Source organism: Xiphias gladius, chromosome 7 (genome assembly GCF_016859285.1).
Source record: "Xiphias gladius isolate SHS-SW01 ecotype Sanya breed wild chromosome 7, ASM1685928v1, whole genome shotgun sequence".
NCBI classification, from domain to species: Eukaryota; Metazoa; Chordata; class Actinopteri; order Istiophoriformes; family Xiphiidae; genus Xiphias; species Xiphias gladius.
The window spans coordinates 7,837,090-7,850,806 of NC_053406.1; the positions used below are offsets into that span (position 1 = coordinate 7,837,090).

The window sequence follows — 13,717 nt, forward strand, 5'->3', positions numbered from 1 at the left end:
AGTGTCATATCATTCAGAGATTTAGCACAAACAATCAATTCAATTTACTTCAACAGGAATTAAAGGTGGGAAAAGTTTTTTACTAAAGGACCTTAAAATTCCATTGACTTTACCAGAAAAGAAAAAGAATCATCATTTTCACTGCTTTCGTTGCATTGTCATTACTTTCCAAACGCTGTTGCCCTTTCATTAGTGTCAAATAATAAAAGGCTGACAAATTAAAAAAACAAATTTAATAATTTATAGGAATAGACATGTATGGACTGGACTGACTCTTCTTTCTCATTCTTCTCTAGTAGAGTAGAAATAAAAGTGGCAAACTTCTTTCTTCTCTTTTGATAATTACCTACAATAGCAGCCTTTGCCTCCAACTCTGGAGGGCTAGTGACATATAATATTCAGCCATAGCAGCCTCGGCTCCACATCTCTATTATCAGCTTTTAGGATGAACTAAAAACAGACATTATCACTGGAAAAAAGTAACATTTCATTTTGAAATAGGCGTTTGGGGCGTTCAATCTTCCGATGGGTGAACCTCCAGTTGCCCTGAAATAGGTGACCACTCGGTGGCCAGTGTGCGCAGAGAGGAGTAAATGAGTGCATCCTTCATTAAGGAGCAGGAGCACCTTCCTTGTGCTTCTCGGCAGCAGATACGTAGGCAGGTAATGCGGCAACTTTCATTACATTAGCACCATCGTGTTCTGCTGTGCTGGCTGCAGGCAGATTAGCCAGTTGATAGACAATCCTCTTAAACAAGTCTGCATTAAGCCACAGTGAAAGGCTTGGTGGTGCCCTGTGTCTTCTGCCTGCCCCTCCCAGCTCTTTGACTCTTTCTTTCTTTGGATATGTCCTCCTCTCTTCTTCTCTTCTGGTTTTGCTTCTTTCACAGCTTTCCTTCTCTTCCCATCATTCAGATCTTTTTGTCCACCTCCCTGTTAGCCTTGCGAAAAAGTGTCTTGATCTCCTCCGTCACCATCTCCTGCCAGTTGTCCCTAGTAAAGACAGAGTGTGGAGTTAAGACCAACATTGTATTTTACAGACACTAATTTTTAAGCAGAGCTCTAAGATTGTAAACACATGAAAATACCATGAAGGCAAAGCAGAGAAAAAGCACAACAACGCTGCCACAAACAGCAAAATGACTGTTAAAAGTTAATTATGAAAATGTGCCAGCCACAATAAAAGGAAATGAAGTGAACAAAGAGGGCTTTCTATAATCTGCTTAAGCAGATGTAGAAGGTGATAAGGTCAAGAGATTAATGAGACTTGTAAACCACAAAGCAATCACTGAGGTTCAGACCTCAATGAAAGGAAATTGTGTCTGTGCAGGCTTAAAGGTTGTATTTGGTCACATTAAACGGACAGCCACGATAACATTTCCACAACACAACACCAGCTGGCATGCAGGTCTCTACCTCCTGTTTTTGGACTAAGAAGGTCAAGCCTTTTTCTCAGCTTTCTTTCTCCTGTACTCAGCTATATCCTCAGGTTTCAGTCCATGATTGTCTTCCCTGAAGTAACATGTGGACAGTTGTAGTTTTCATGAGTCCCAAGTCGCAGGTTAATGACAGTTATGCAGGTTCAGATCAGATGGGAGGTGAGTCTTAAATGTGCTCCTCATGCAGTGTTCTAATTATTATATTATAAAGAATTTGTACAAATCTTGTTCAAATGTTAATGACTCAGTCTTGCCAAGAGTACGAAGAGTAACATTGAGTTGCAGCTCTTACCCTGGTTTGATCTCTGGAGGTTTTGGCAAAGGCTTTGTAAAGTTTGTTTTCCCCACAAGCCAGTATGTTTCTTCAATACCTTTACCCTGCAAGAAAAAAAAAAAGGCATGGATCAGTAGGATCTGAGAACCTCTAAAATAATTGCCATAATTGCCAAATACTGAGGTTAAATGTTACCTTCAACTCTGTCTTGCCTCTGACATCTATTTTATAGCCTTCATTAAGAGAATGGAGGATTTTCACAGTGCTCATATTCACATGGATTCTATAAGCTGAGGGAAGAAGAGAAGAGAGAGATTGGACCAAAACAAAACATGAAGCAACACAACGAAACACAGTGGGAAATGTGTTTGGGATACTCACGCAGCCCAGTGGATTCCATACGAGAGGCAGTGTTGACGGTGTCTCCAAAAAGGCAGTACCGAGGCATAGTCAGACCTACCACCCCAGCAACACAGGACCCTGCAAACACATACAGAAAAATGAAAAAAGTGGAAAAAACAAACTTCCTGTGCTCAATCTATTTTTATGCATTGGTATTGCAGCTGAGCACATGAGTGGTAGCTGAGTAAGACCTTGTAGCTTATCCAGTCTAGTGATGGATTCTACAGTGAGACCCAAAATAAAATGAAACTGAGTCAAAACTGAGACTGGGACACTAGCACCACTTAGATGAGGCTTGTATTAGTTACTGCTGTACTTGGGAGTATTATATCAAAAGCCTGTGTTAATTACTGCAACACAACAACACTGCAGCGTTGTGTCACTGACGGTACACTTTTAAAAATCGATCAGTAAAGGTTCAACAACACTCAACACTCAAGCCTTATTTTTACTGTGGGGGAACAGAGGGATAAAAAACCAACTGTAACCTTTGACATAGACTGAAGACAAAACATTCAGTTTACATGTCGATATCAGTCCTATAGTAACCAGTCACTATGGAGCTTCATTGTAGTTAAATTTGATGTATTCTACAAAGGGCTGTGCAGAGGTACTGGACCACCTGCTCTATCAGAGCAGAAGGTCCATAACTGTAAAAATGGTGTTGAGGACTTTGGCTTTGGACAGGGCTCACCTGAGTGGATTCCTATTCGTATCCTGACGGGCACGTCTGGCATGTGTCGCATATGAAAGGTTCCCACTGAGCTTAGGATGTTCAGAGACATGTTGGCGATCTCAGCAGCGTGCTTGTTGCCGTTTCTCTTTGGCAGACCTGATGCTACCATGTATGCATCACCAATGGTCTCCACCTGGGCAATGTCAACACGTTGATTTAGTTATTGACACATCGGTGTGTGTCACTGGTTACTGTATGTGTACTGTAAACACATGCTGTTGAGTAACATGGCTCAAACACTAGCTTGCATGGCTCATTATGTTTTTGTGCTATACCGGTTCACTACGTAAACTTCCTGTTGATCATTGCACAGTGGGGGGATGCATTCATAGGCCATAAATTCAACAAACTGCATAAACTTATCTCTTGTTTTCAAACACACTGACTGAAAATGAGAGTGCACTATGAATACCAAGCATGCTCTCTGACCTTGTAGACATCGTGGTTACTGAGCACAGCATCAAACAGAGTGTAGAGGTCATTGAGAAGGTCGACCACCTCGATGGGATCGCTGAGTGAGGAGATGGTGGTGAAACCTACAATGTCACTGAAGTAGATTGTCACCTGGTCAAAGTACTCTGGCTCCACTGTGGCACCGGTCTTCAGAGCTTCGGCCACAGAACTGAAGTCAGAGAGGCAGAACGGTTACGAGAATCATATAATCAGGCATTAAAGAGTACATTTATCTCTTAACTTCACAGTGTGATTGGATCAAACTCTTTCGGCTAACTCACGGTGGTAGCATCTCAGACAGCAGTTTTTCTGTTCTCTGCTTTTCCACCTCCAGCTCTTCTGTCCTCTCTCTAATGAGGTCCTCCAGGTTGGAGCTGTACTGTTCCAGCATCCGCAGCATGGAGTCAATGATGTTGGTCTTTTTACCCTTGTTGATGAGCTTGAACTAGTTGAATAAAATTACATATTTGTGTTAAACAATATGTATCATATTTCTAAAACTGGTTTATTTGAAGGAGACAATAACTGCATGGTTTGGAACAATAAGGCACAAGGACGTCTCCAAAAAATTACCCTGTCAAAGATCTCATTAAAGGCTGGTCTGCGGTCGGGCAGTTCGCTCCAGCACTGCTTCATCAGCTGGATACACTCCAGTGGAGCCTGGTCCGGGGCCACGGTGGGGCGGCACATTGGAGGAGGCTTCTTCACCTTACGGATGATCTCTGGTGAGCAGATGGGACACATCAGTCCAGTGTGAAACTAGAATATGCATCAGTATTCTGTCACACTGTTGGCTGTGAGCCCTGCTGCATGGTAGAAATGTTAAAACAAACAAAAATGTTTTTGGTGTGACATGTTCTTGAAATCTACATCTAACTTGTCTCAAACTTTTGAAAAATCCCTCTTTACTTTGTCTGCTTCTCTTCATCTGCATCTCCTCCTTTGTGATGGATACATACCTTCAGGTGGCAGACCAAGCATGCAGTACGGTGGCCCTCTGACCACCACCTCTTGGAGGATAATAGAAAAGCTGTACACGTCTCCCTTGTAAGTCCCTTTACGTGAGCTTGCAGGGTCTCTCAGGAACTCTGGAGCTGTCCAAAATAGATCTGAGCAGAAAAATGAAAGGATTTGACATCATCCACTGGTACTAAATTTATAAATGTCTTTGGGTATGTGTGCATCACTGGACACTACCAGTAAAAAAAATAAAATAAAAAAGCTATCATGGATAATTCATGCTCATTTGTCTAACAACAAAAATGGAAATGTGTTTTGGGTTCCACCAAGTACCAAGCGTACTTTACATACAAATAGCATTTTGGATTGAAACCCCTTCCTTTTACCTTCAGGTGGAGGGTCTTCTATGGGAGCTTTCTGAGACTCAAGCAGCTCATTGAAGCCATAGTCAGTAATCTTGAGGACAAAACGCCCGTCCACCACACAGTTACGAGATTTTAGTCTGCCGTGGGGGAATTCTCTGTGGTGAAGGTATTTCATACCCTGGCGGCAAAACACATTCAACTCGCATAAAGTATCAGTATCAGTCAATTCAGGTAAAATTCACCTTTGAAAAACCTCCAGGTTTTCATCACCTACAGCATATTTCTGTTTACCTTGATGAGGTCGAGCACAAGTGAGGACTTGAACATCCAGTCTAATTTAACGTCCCCATTCCTCAGCAGGTCCTGCAGACTGCCCCGCGAGCAGTGCTCCGTCACCACCGCAAACATGGAGCAGTCCAAAAAGAAGCCCAGGAATGGATTGACGTTCTCGTTTCTCAGGTCCTTCATCTGAGAGAGCATAGGTGGATAAATAGGTTAATGCAAGGATGGAAGAAAAGAAGGTATATTAAGATAACCACAATACCATATTAATCTACGTTTTGTTTTGTTACTGGAACTCCGTGCCCAGCGATTAGCTTTTAACAGTGTCTAGTTTATCAACACAGAGTGTAAAAACTATATAGGACATTTGAAGCACCATGTAGATTTTCCAAACCACTTATTTTGAGTGAATATTCAATTTTCTGTCAGTGCTCTACCTTTGTGAAAATCTTTGTGGTGCTTTGCTTCATCTCCTTGAACTGCCCCTCTTCAAATTTCTTCAGCCAAACCCAGTCGCCCTGGAATAGAAGCCATGTTGTTACTGTGGGATCAAACTTTCGTTTTGAGCAGTGTCCTCCACATGCAGTTTTTGGAAATGTTGCAAACAAAAATCAGAAGGTCTTACTTCCTTGAAGAGGTCTTAAACATTTAGAGATTATGTTTTTTCTTTTTTACCTCTAAATGTGGCAGTACGCCTTCTTTGCGAAAATGAACGATCCTACCCATACCCATACAATTTCACTGCTGCCTGTTCATCAGCTCACACATAATTTCTATCAAGCATCTTTTTGGAGGAATTGTAGTAATTCCTGATTACAAATGACCTTAATCTTACAGGATACTTGGGCTTGTTGATATAACAAGTCAAAGTAATTTAATCAGAGTGCAAAAACATGAACTAAACCTTACTCTAACTTTAACCAGAGCAATTCTTCTACTCCACCATTAACCTAAAGGTTACATACTTACTGAATTTTTTTTTTTTTTTTAAATTATCGTGTATACATACAGTACGGGCTGAAGCAACATGTGCAATTACTTTCTCAGTGTAACCTACCTCATACACGGCTACATTGGTGGTCTCGTGAGTTTCTGTCTGTATGCTGTTTACAGAGTGTGAGGGTTCTGCAGATTTCTCGTCAAGAGCGCTCTTGGACCCACTCAGATCCTCTAATGTGATTTTCTGTGGGACATCAAACACCAGGGGAAGATTTGATGGAAATTAGTTGGAAAACCCTAATGACCCTATTTATGATGTCCCAGGAATGTGGATAAAACCATGGTCAATAGTTGAATGTGCTAAGGTTTCATTTTATATTTATGACTAGGATACAGTGATGGTGTTTACCTTTTTGCTAAGCTGGGGGTTGATGAAAGTCAGATCCTCCAAAGTCAGCAAGATCCGATTGGGACCTTTGACAAGCTGGATTTGTTGGAGCCGCCGCCTGCCAATGAGATTTAGAAAAGATAAGGAAATCAGTTTTAGGGTTTTCTACACCTGTTTCGGAGATAATCTTTGGAGCAAAGAAAGATTATGAACAAGAAACTACTTTTAGTATAATGTTAGCATATGGCAGTCAGGTCAGAAGATATATATTAAGAGTCAGGTGCTTTTCTATCTGTAAAGTCTCTACTTTTGGAAAAGACATTTACATGATTTCAACAGTATTGTTGTAGTAGATTAGATGGCATGCAGAATTCATTTCAAGGACATTTTAAAAGTTTTTTTGACCTATAATGTGGTTTGAGGTCCATCTTTAAATAATTTACTGTAATTTTCTCTTGGTTGCACCAACTTCTATGAAATTTTAGCCAGATTCAAACTCTCGAAACTCAAAAATGTTGTTGACTTTTCATTTCATCCATAATGCTTTAGGGTGCTATGCTTTCAAATTTCCTTTTTTATTCTCAAGCATTTAAACAGAAAATCTATTACTGCGCACATCACACCATCGAGTAAGCAAATGCATCTTTTCTGGTACTTAAAATTGTAGGAAAGATGGACGCAGAAATAATGGAGGGAGAACACAAGGCTTAATATGTATCATTTTACATTAACATGAAGCTGTTTCTATTTAGAGGCTGTACCGGATATAAAGACTTATTCCAAGCCCTCCTACGGCAAGAGTCAAGATGACAGCCAGCACCACTACGATATAGGTGACCTCCACACCTGAGGATGACAACAAATAACTTGATGTGGGAGTGGGAAAGAAGGGTTGAGGAATAAACGACAAAAGGTATGAAGAATATGCCATAAAGCCTTGAAGACTTCATCCATACAAACCCATGAGCACCCATATTCAAACACAAACAAGAATGCATACACATGCCAAACCTAAATATCGTACCTCCTGTGCAGACACCATTCTTTTCAAACCAGCAGTTGGAATCCGATGGTGGAGGGGATCCTCCTGGGAAATTAATGGACCTCCCTGCAAAACGAAGCACTCCAGATGTTAGATCCACCACATAAGTCTGGTACAGCTGACTCCCACTGTTGTCAGTGTCCAGGACGACATAGTTGGTCTTGACTTCCCCAGCAGTGTCCATCTGGACCTTCTGGTTGAAACCGCTGAAGGTTGTGTTCTTCGTGAAGTAGGCCAGGTTTGAGCCTGACAGCTGCATGCCTGCTCTCCTGGCATTGTGGATGGACTTAGCCAGGAGGTAGATGCTGTTATAGATGGTCCCAAATAGTGGGTTAACCTGCGAGGACGATCAAGGGTTGTTGGGTGGGGCACAGGAGAAGGCATGATATTACAATCTTGAAATGTCCTCTCTAGAAAAGTATAGCAACAAATAAATGAATGTTTCAAAGCTGGGCTGAGATACAGAGTTAGTAATGATAATGGAGGCAAAAATACTAATTATTGGATGTTTTGGTATGTTAAGCATGGGTTCAAATGACAGGTATCTGTGGAAAGGCTGTGTTTAAGGGGTGAGGAAGGCACCAGGAAACCTACTCACTTTTTACTAATTACAGGGAATGTAATACTGATATTCAGTACAAAAAGCACTAAATAATGAGCAAATATTGTCATCAACAGTCATTTTAACATTAGAATAAACTCTTTGTGTTTGTCCCTGGGCTGTCCTGTCTTTTGTTGCTGCGTACGAGGAAAAGTAACAAAAAGATGGAATTTCGTACTAAAAAAGACTAACTTTGGAAGATACCCATTTGATTTTCTCTAACTCACACAGTCTCATCAGTTTTGAATTTGCTGAACTTCTGAACATGTTTTGCCCGTATTTAGGACTGTGGGTTTCGTCCGCCATCTCTTACATTGGAGTGACCCTAGGAAGGGATCACTTCATGGTCAGTGGGTACAATTTGAGTGACCATTAACTTTTTCAATTTACATATGGGCATGTTAATATAGTTTTAAGACAGACTTAAGAAAGTAGGACCCTATCCGTTAATTCCCTTGTGTGACATCCTAACAGTTCCTACCTGCTCTGCCTGCACGCCTAGCGTCAGTTCCTCACTCCTCTTGGCCGCAGTGAATGCCTCGTTGAAGGACAAAGGCTCAGAGGCCACAGTGATAGTTAGCACAGCATCATAGGCCTCCCTCAGCCTGCTGTTGTTTTGCAGCGGCACATAGGAGGCATTAGTGTAGGGCACGCTGTAGTGGAGAGTGTCGTAGGGAACAAACACATACTTCCCCGAAGTCAGACCCATTTTCTGTGCTTTGAGAAGAAAACTAGCCTGCTGCTCACCTCCAACCAGGATTGAGTGCATGCACATGATTATGACTGAAAAAGACAAGGAAAAAACACAATAAATGTAAAGTGATAACACAACTGACCTCAGTATGATAATGATTAGTACGCACAAATACAATGGTGTAAAGTGTACTCTAATGTACTCTAATGTCTTCCTCGAGTGGAGTGACTGTAATTTACTTTAAAAGTTTACGAAACAACCTACTTCATTGAGTAACAGGAGTGAATGTATTTAGTTACAGTACATTAAGTGACATTAAACTTTATCATGTGATCACAAAGACTTGTTCATTTCAGTTATAAATTCGGTTTCCATAGGATGCAAACTTGCTGAATGTCTGAAACTAAACCACTGGTTGAAATAATTTGAAAAATGAGAAGTTCAGGTGCCCTGGTAGCCTCTGGGATCAAGTCACTGACAAATCCCTGACAAATTAAGTCGAGGTCCCAGTTCACCTTAACCACAAAGTGAAATTTGCAGTGTCAAAAGGGCTTGCTGGTCAGATCGCTGCCAGATAAGCCTGCCAGTGAGGGTGAGCACTGCTGGGATGTGAATATTCTGGTGGACTGCTGATGGTTTGCAGTTCTGCAAGTTGTTCACCTGTGATGTAATATGTGCTCCCCATGTTTTTATATTACAGGTCATTTATTTCTATAAATCCCCTATTTCAATACTAGATCCATTGTGACCTTTTTCTCCTTAATGATAATCTCTTCTGGTGTCACTTACGATAATCTTACAGCTACATTTCATGGCTGTAATGCACCCAGCTCCTGTGTTTTCCTCAAAGACTCACCTCTGATCTGTCCTGCAGCCTGGATCTTCCTCAGTGTGCTTTCCACCTCTGTCTCATTAATACCAATAGGTGTAACCAGGCCAATGGGAAGCCCCTTGTTCCTCAGGGCAGTGGCCACTCTCCCAGCAGTATCCACCCAAATATCCTCATTGGATGAGACCACCACAACACTGGCCCACCTGAAGTGTTTCAACACGGTGAACAACACCTCGACGGGAAACGGCACTGTCCTGGCAAAAGTCGGGTATCCCGTGGCGCGGTCCAGCTCGTAGTTAAGACAGCCGTAAGAGAAGACGGCCTTATCCCAGTTCTTAGCCAGCAGAGAAGCTGCGTTGCAGTATCCGGGGTTTGTGGGGCCCAAAAACGCATCCGCCATCCGCTCATAGTAAATAAAGGCGGTGAGAGCTTTGGATGTTTCACAAGGCTCCTGGAGGATGAGAAAGTCCATTTTCAGGCCCAGGTCCAGGTTCAAGTCGCCGTTTATCCTGCTTACAGCGAGCCTGGCAGCCGCAGCGGGCAGGGCCCTGTAGTACACAGGGTCGCAGTTCCAAGGCCCAAGGACCCCCACTTTGAATATTAAACATCGGACACAACACGGGAACGTCAACACTCCGAGGAGCACCCATAGCAGAGAGTTATAAAAGGGCAGTGTGGTTAGAGTTTGTCTATTTTTAATAATGGGAATACACGGATGGCTGGACTCCCACAGCGCCCCTCTAAAATTTGGAGGAATGTGTTGCATTGTCCTTCCAGGGTGTCCAAGGTGGTGAATCTTTGGGTTCACTTGTTTATCATCAGTGGGACCTGCAAAATAGATAAAAATAAATATCATAGTTTTCAAAATAAAACGACGAGTCATTATTAAACAACTAAATAACTTACCATTTCTTTGATGCCATCAGGACAGCTTCAAGGTCCGATGAGACAGTCATACGGGTGTCCTCTCTGGTCTCTTTTTCTGTCCCCACACAAACCCTCACCTAGCCATCCCAAAAACCTTCCCTATTCACCCCGAGGTTCCGCGGTGTCGCTCGGGAGGGGACACAGCCAAGTCATTCTGCTGGGACTGTGGGCCGAAAGTGACGGGCAGGGCTCGGGCGCTGCGTCGGTGGCGTTTGGAGACAACTTCAGCACCCTGGAGAGCTACTTACGTCCCGCAGTCAGCGTCTCTGAAGGCTCCTGTGCGTTTCCACAAACACCTCCGTTCACAGGCAGCATATCTGAACAAGGACGAAAAACCACCCCTGGACCTGAGGGTTTCTGTCTGCCATATCTATCTTTGGGAAGGAAAAAAAAAAAAAAAAAAAAAAAAAAAAAAGATATCACATATTCCGAATCGAGTTAAAAGGCAAATCCAGAAAAAATGAGCTGTCTTCCCCCAAAAGACTTTTTGATTAATAAAAATGGAATAGTATTTGATGTATTATAAATATAGGAGGCCAGTGTCAGCTCCTACAGGCCCATTCAATCAAATCCCTCCAAAGTGACCTGCGACCAAAACGTAGGTGTTACTCGCTAATCCATTTTCAGTGAGGCACAATATAAGAGGATTGACAACAGGCCTTAGTCTACTCTAAAAGCCTTGTTATCATGCATGCTGGAGTGGCAACAAGGCCTTTTCCCATCCGTTAGCATACTCCTCTGGAAATTTTTAGGTCATTTTTTTTCTCATGAGATCTAATAACGTTAGATTAGTCATTCAAATAATATCATAAAAATAAAAAAAAATATAGCCTGTCCTCTACATGAATATAGAGATAAATATTTAGTATACAAACATTTTCTTGCCATGGAGACACCTCAGCCACATTGTGCAGAGACACCTGAACCATGCTTTAATTGGTCTAATATGCCTGCAGTACAACAGGTCCCACAGATTAAATGAATTTGAACCCTGCTGGAGTGGGAGTCATTAAAGATAACGAAGGGCTCTCTCTGTGGGTCCCCTGAGTTCTGCTGAGTTTTGCATGCGTCAGTCCTTTCAGCTCTTTTTCAAAAGACTGCAATGGTGAAACAGCCTGCCTGGGAAAATGACTCAAAGAGCAGCTGGTTGCCACAACACTGACCCTTGGATTACAGTGTTGAACACAAAATATGTCAGACCATGCAGTGGTAGTTTGTATTAAAAAGAAAGGGTGATCATTATAAAGCAAACAGCCACAAAAACTGAATGCTAATAATTTAAACTATGGAGAGTTTTTGAATAATGTTGTAGATCATCAACATATCAATTTTATGTGAGTGCTGATGAACTGTAATCGCCCCATAGGGTTAGATGCTGTAGGCTTTTAAAATACAACAAGGGATAATAACAAATACCGTAAGGAAGCTAGAGTAAATAGTTCAGCCAACATCAGGCTGCAGCTGTGTGTGTGTGTGTGTGTGTGTGTGTGTGTGTGTTTTCAGAGGATATGTCATGCCAGAAACAGTCCCTTTAAACTCAGTCATGACCACTGACTACTAAACTCAATGAAGCAATTAAGGAACATTATATAAACTTTACAGAATACAATATACTTCATAGTCACAGAAATATTACGCTGCATTATATGCACATGGAGTTGGAAAGTCATTCAACCTTTCTTGACCCATATCCCACATAAGCTGATGAGCCTCTTAAACGTAACACCTTGACAGCGCCGTCCTGCATCCAGGAATAGAGGACAGAAACGACGACTCAGCGCAATGTTCACCCAGTGAGTAGGATAGTTAACACATGCTCCTGAGATGAGCTCGGCGCTCTGTGAAAGGAAACACAAATATTCTCTACAAGCAAAAGAAAATATTTTTAAAAATACATAAAAATCAAGAATTCAAAGAGTAGATAAATAATACCACCCGATAATGTATCAGACTTCAAAGACACAACTCGGTCTTTATATTGTATGCGGCTAGGAGGTCAACTGGAAATGCTGTGTGGGCAAAAAAAGACATAAATGTCTAAATATATCCTTGGGCTGATAAAATAGAATCAATCAGGAGATGGATGGAAAAAATACCGGTGAAATGTAACTGGAGACACCAGGCAACAAAATATATAGAAGTTCCTTGCACTTTTCATAATGATGTTGAGGTGAATTGTGCATGGAAAAGATCCCCTTAATAGAACAAAAGCAATCCATGAATGTTGCTTATGTTACAATAACGACTGAAACGATTGAACCTGTATTTATAAGGTATATGGGATCTCAAAAACCAAAAAAGTGCAAAAAATAAGACAGAATTGATTATATTCAATATGTTAAACTATCCCTTTTAATAAGGGAGAGTAGGCCCAGCCTATATCAAGGAAATTTGGGGCAAGAGTGTAAGTAAAAATGCTTACGGCTCCGATAGCCACTAGTCACTTTTGGGACTACATACTCAGCAGGAGTTTGTGCAGGATCAGTACAAATCTCAGGTCTATCCTGAACCTTATTTACAGGGACGCTTTTGGAGAGTTACCCCACAGGCAATGATACGCCTCGTGGTCACAACTGCGCCACGAATGAATACTGACTGTGCTGATGCTGTTGTAATATGGCAGCCACTGTGTCCGCTTGTGTCTGCCAACATTTTTAATTTTTCTTTTACTTTCAGTGAACACTCTCATGTGTTTAAAAGTGAGTTGGTTTATTTGAATTGCTTCATGAGCCTTCACCATAAAACTGTAGACAGCGAATTTATTAGAGGATGTCTTTAGCTCTGGTGCCATCTAGTGGAAATAGAGTATACTGTGATGCTTACTGTATTTTGCACTGGGATAAAGGGAATAGACCTTATGCATTAGGGAATCATTACCTTTTTGAATGCTAAAAACTTGCATAAGACTATTTTCAATCTAGATTAAATAGGAATATTTTCCATAACAAGGGAGAAATCAGTTAAGAAGAGCTGAGATGTTCTGTGTAATAGGAAACAGATTTTTTGTACTTCTCTTAAGCAGCTAACATCCATTATATGGTAATTATTTTAAATATGAACTCTCTGCAAAACCATATTTATGCTACCAAAACACTTATGTTACTACTATTCACCCTCGTCAGTATATAAAACAAATAGGACATATCGTACACGTTAGTAGGCCTTTGGTGCAAGATTGACAGTAAATTTCAGTGTCACAGAGCTTAAATCAGCACATGATGGCTTCAGTGTGGTGTGACTGACTGTGAGTGCAGAGACAGTGAAGGCAATATATAAAGAATAAAAGCTTTTTGAGAAAAATTCAGGAAGAATTTAATGTAACCGACGGGCTAATGTGTAGATAATTACAATATGATACTACATGTCCCCCATGGTCATGTTTGC

The 13,717-nt window shown here is 41.4% G+C and overlaps 1 protein-coding gene across 1 annotated transcript; it reads right to left on the minus strand.

The window, feature by feature from the left end:
- Positions 1 to 1,438: 1,438 nt before the first annotated feature.
- gucy2f (guanylate cyclase 2F, retinal) lies at positions 1,439 to 10,172 on the minus strand. The gene is made up of 18 exons (XM_040130995.1): positions 9,431 to 10,172; positions 8,362 to 8,663; positions 7,262 to 7,616; positions 6,999 to 7,083; positions 6,259 to 6,355; positions 5,968 to 6,093; positions 5,348 to 5,428; positions 4,920 to 5,096; positions 4,650 to 4,806; positions 4,263 to 4,412; positions 3,877 to 4,025; positions 3,585 to 3,748; positions 3,280 to 3,472; positions 2,809 to 2,983; positions 2,094 to 2,192; positions 1,908 to 2,002; positions 1,731 to 1,816; positions 1,439 to 1,511 (listed from the first exon to the last, which is right to left on the minus strand). The coding sequence occupies exons 1-18, from the start codon at positions 10,170 to 10,172 to the stop codon at positions 1,439 to 1,441; spliced, it is 3,306 nt and encodes a 1,101-aa protein (XP_039986929.1).
- Between the last annotated feature and the right edge of the window lie 3,545 nt (positions 10,173 to 13,717).

Excerpts from the sequence above, each read along its gene's own strand:
- gucy2f (XM_040130995.1), bottom strand. The coding sequence starts at position 10,172 with ATGCAACACATTCCTCCAAATTTTAGAGGGGCGCTGTGGGAGTCCAGC. Across the intron at positions 4,026-4,262 it reads GCTTGGTCTGCCACCTGAAG|AGATCATCCGTAAGGTGAAG; the intron begins GTATGTATCCAT and ends TCTGCTCACCAG. Across the intron at positions 2,003-2,093 it reads TATGGAATCCACTGGGCTGC|CTTATAGAATCCATGTGAAT; the intron begins GTGAGTATCCCA and ends TTCTTCCCTCAG.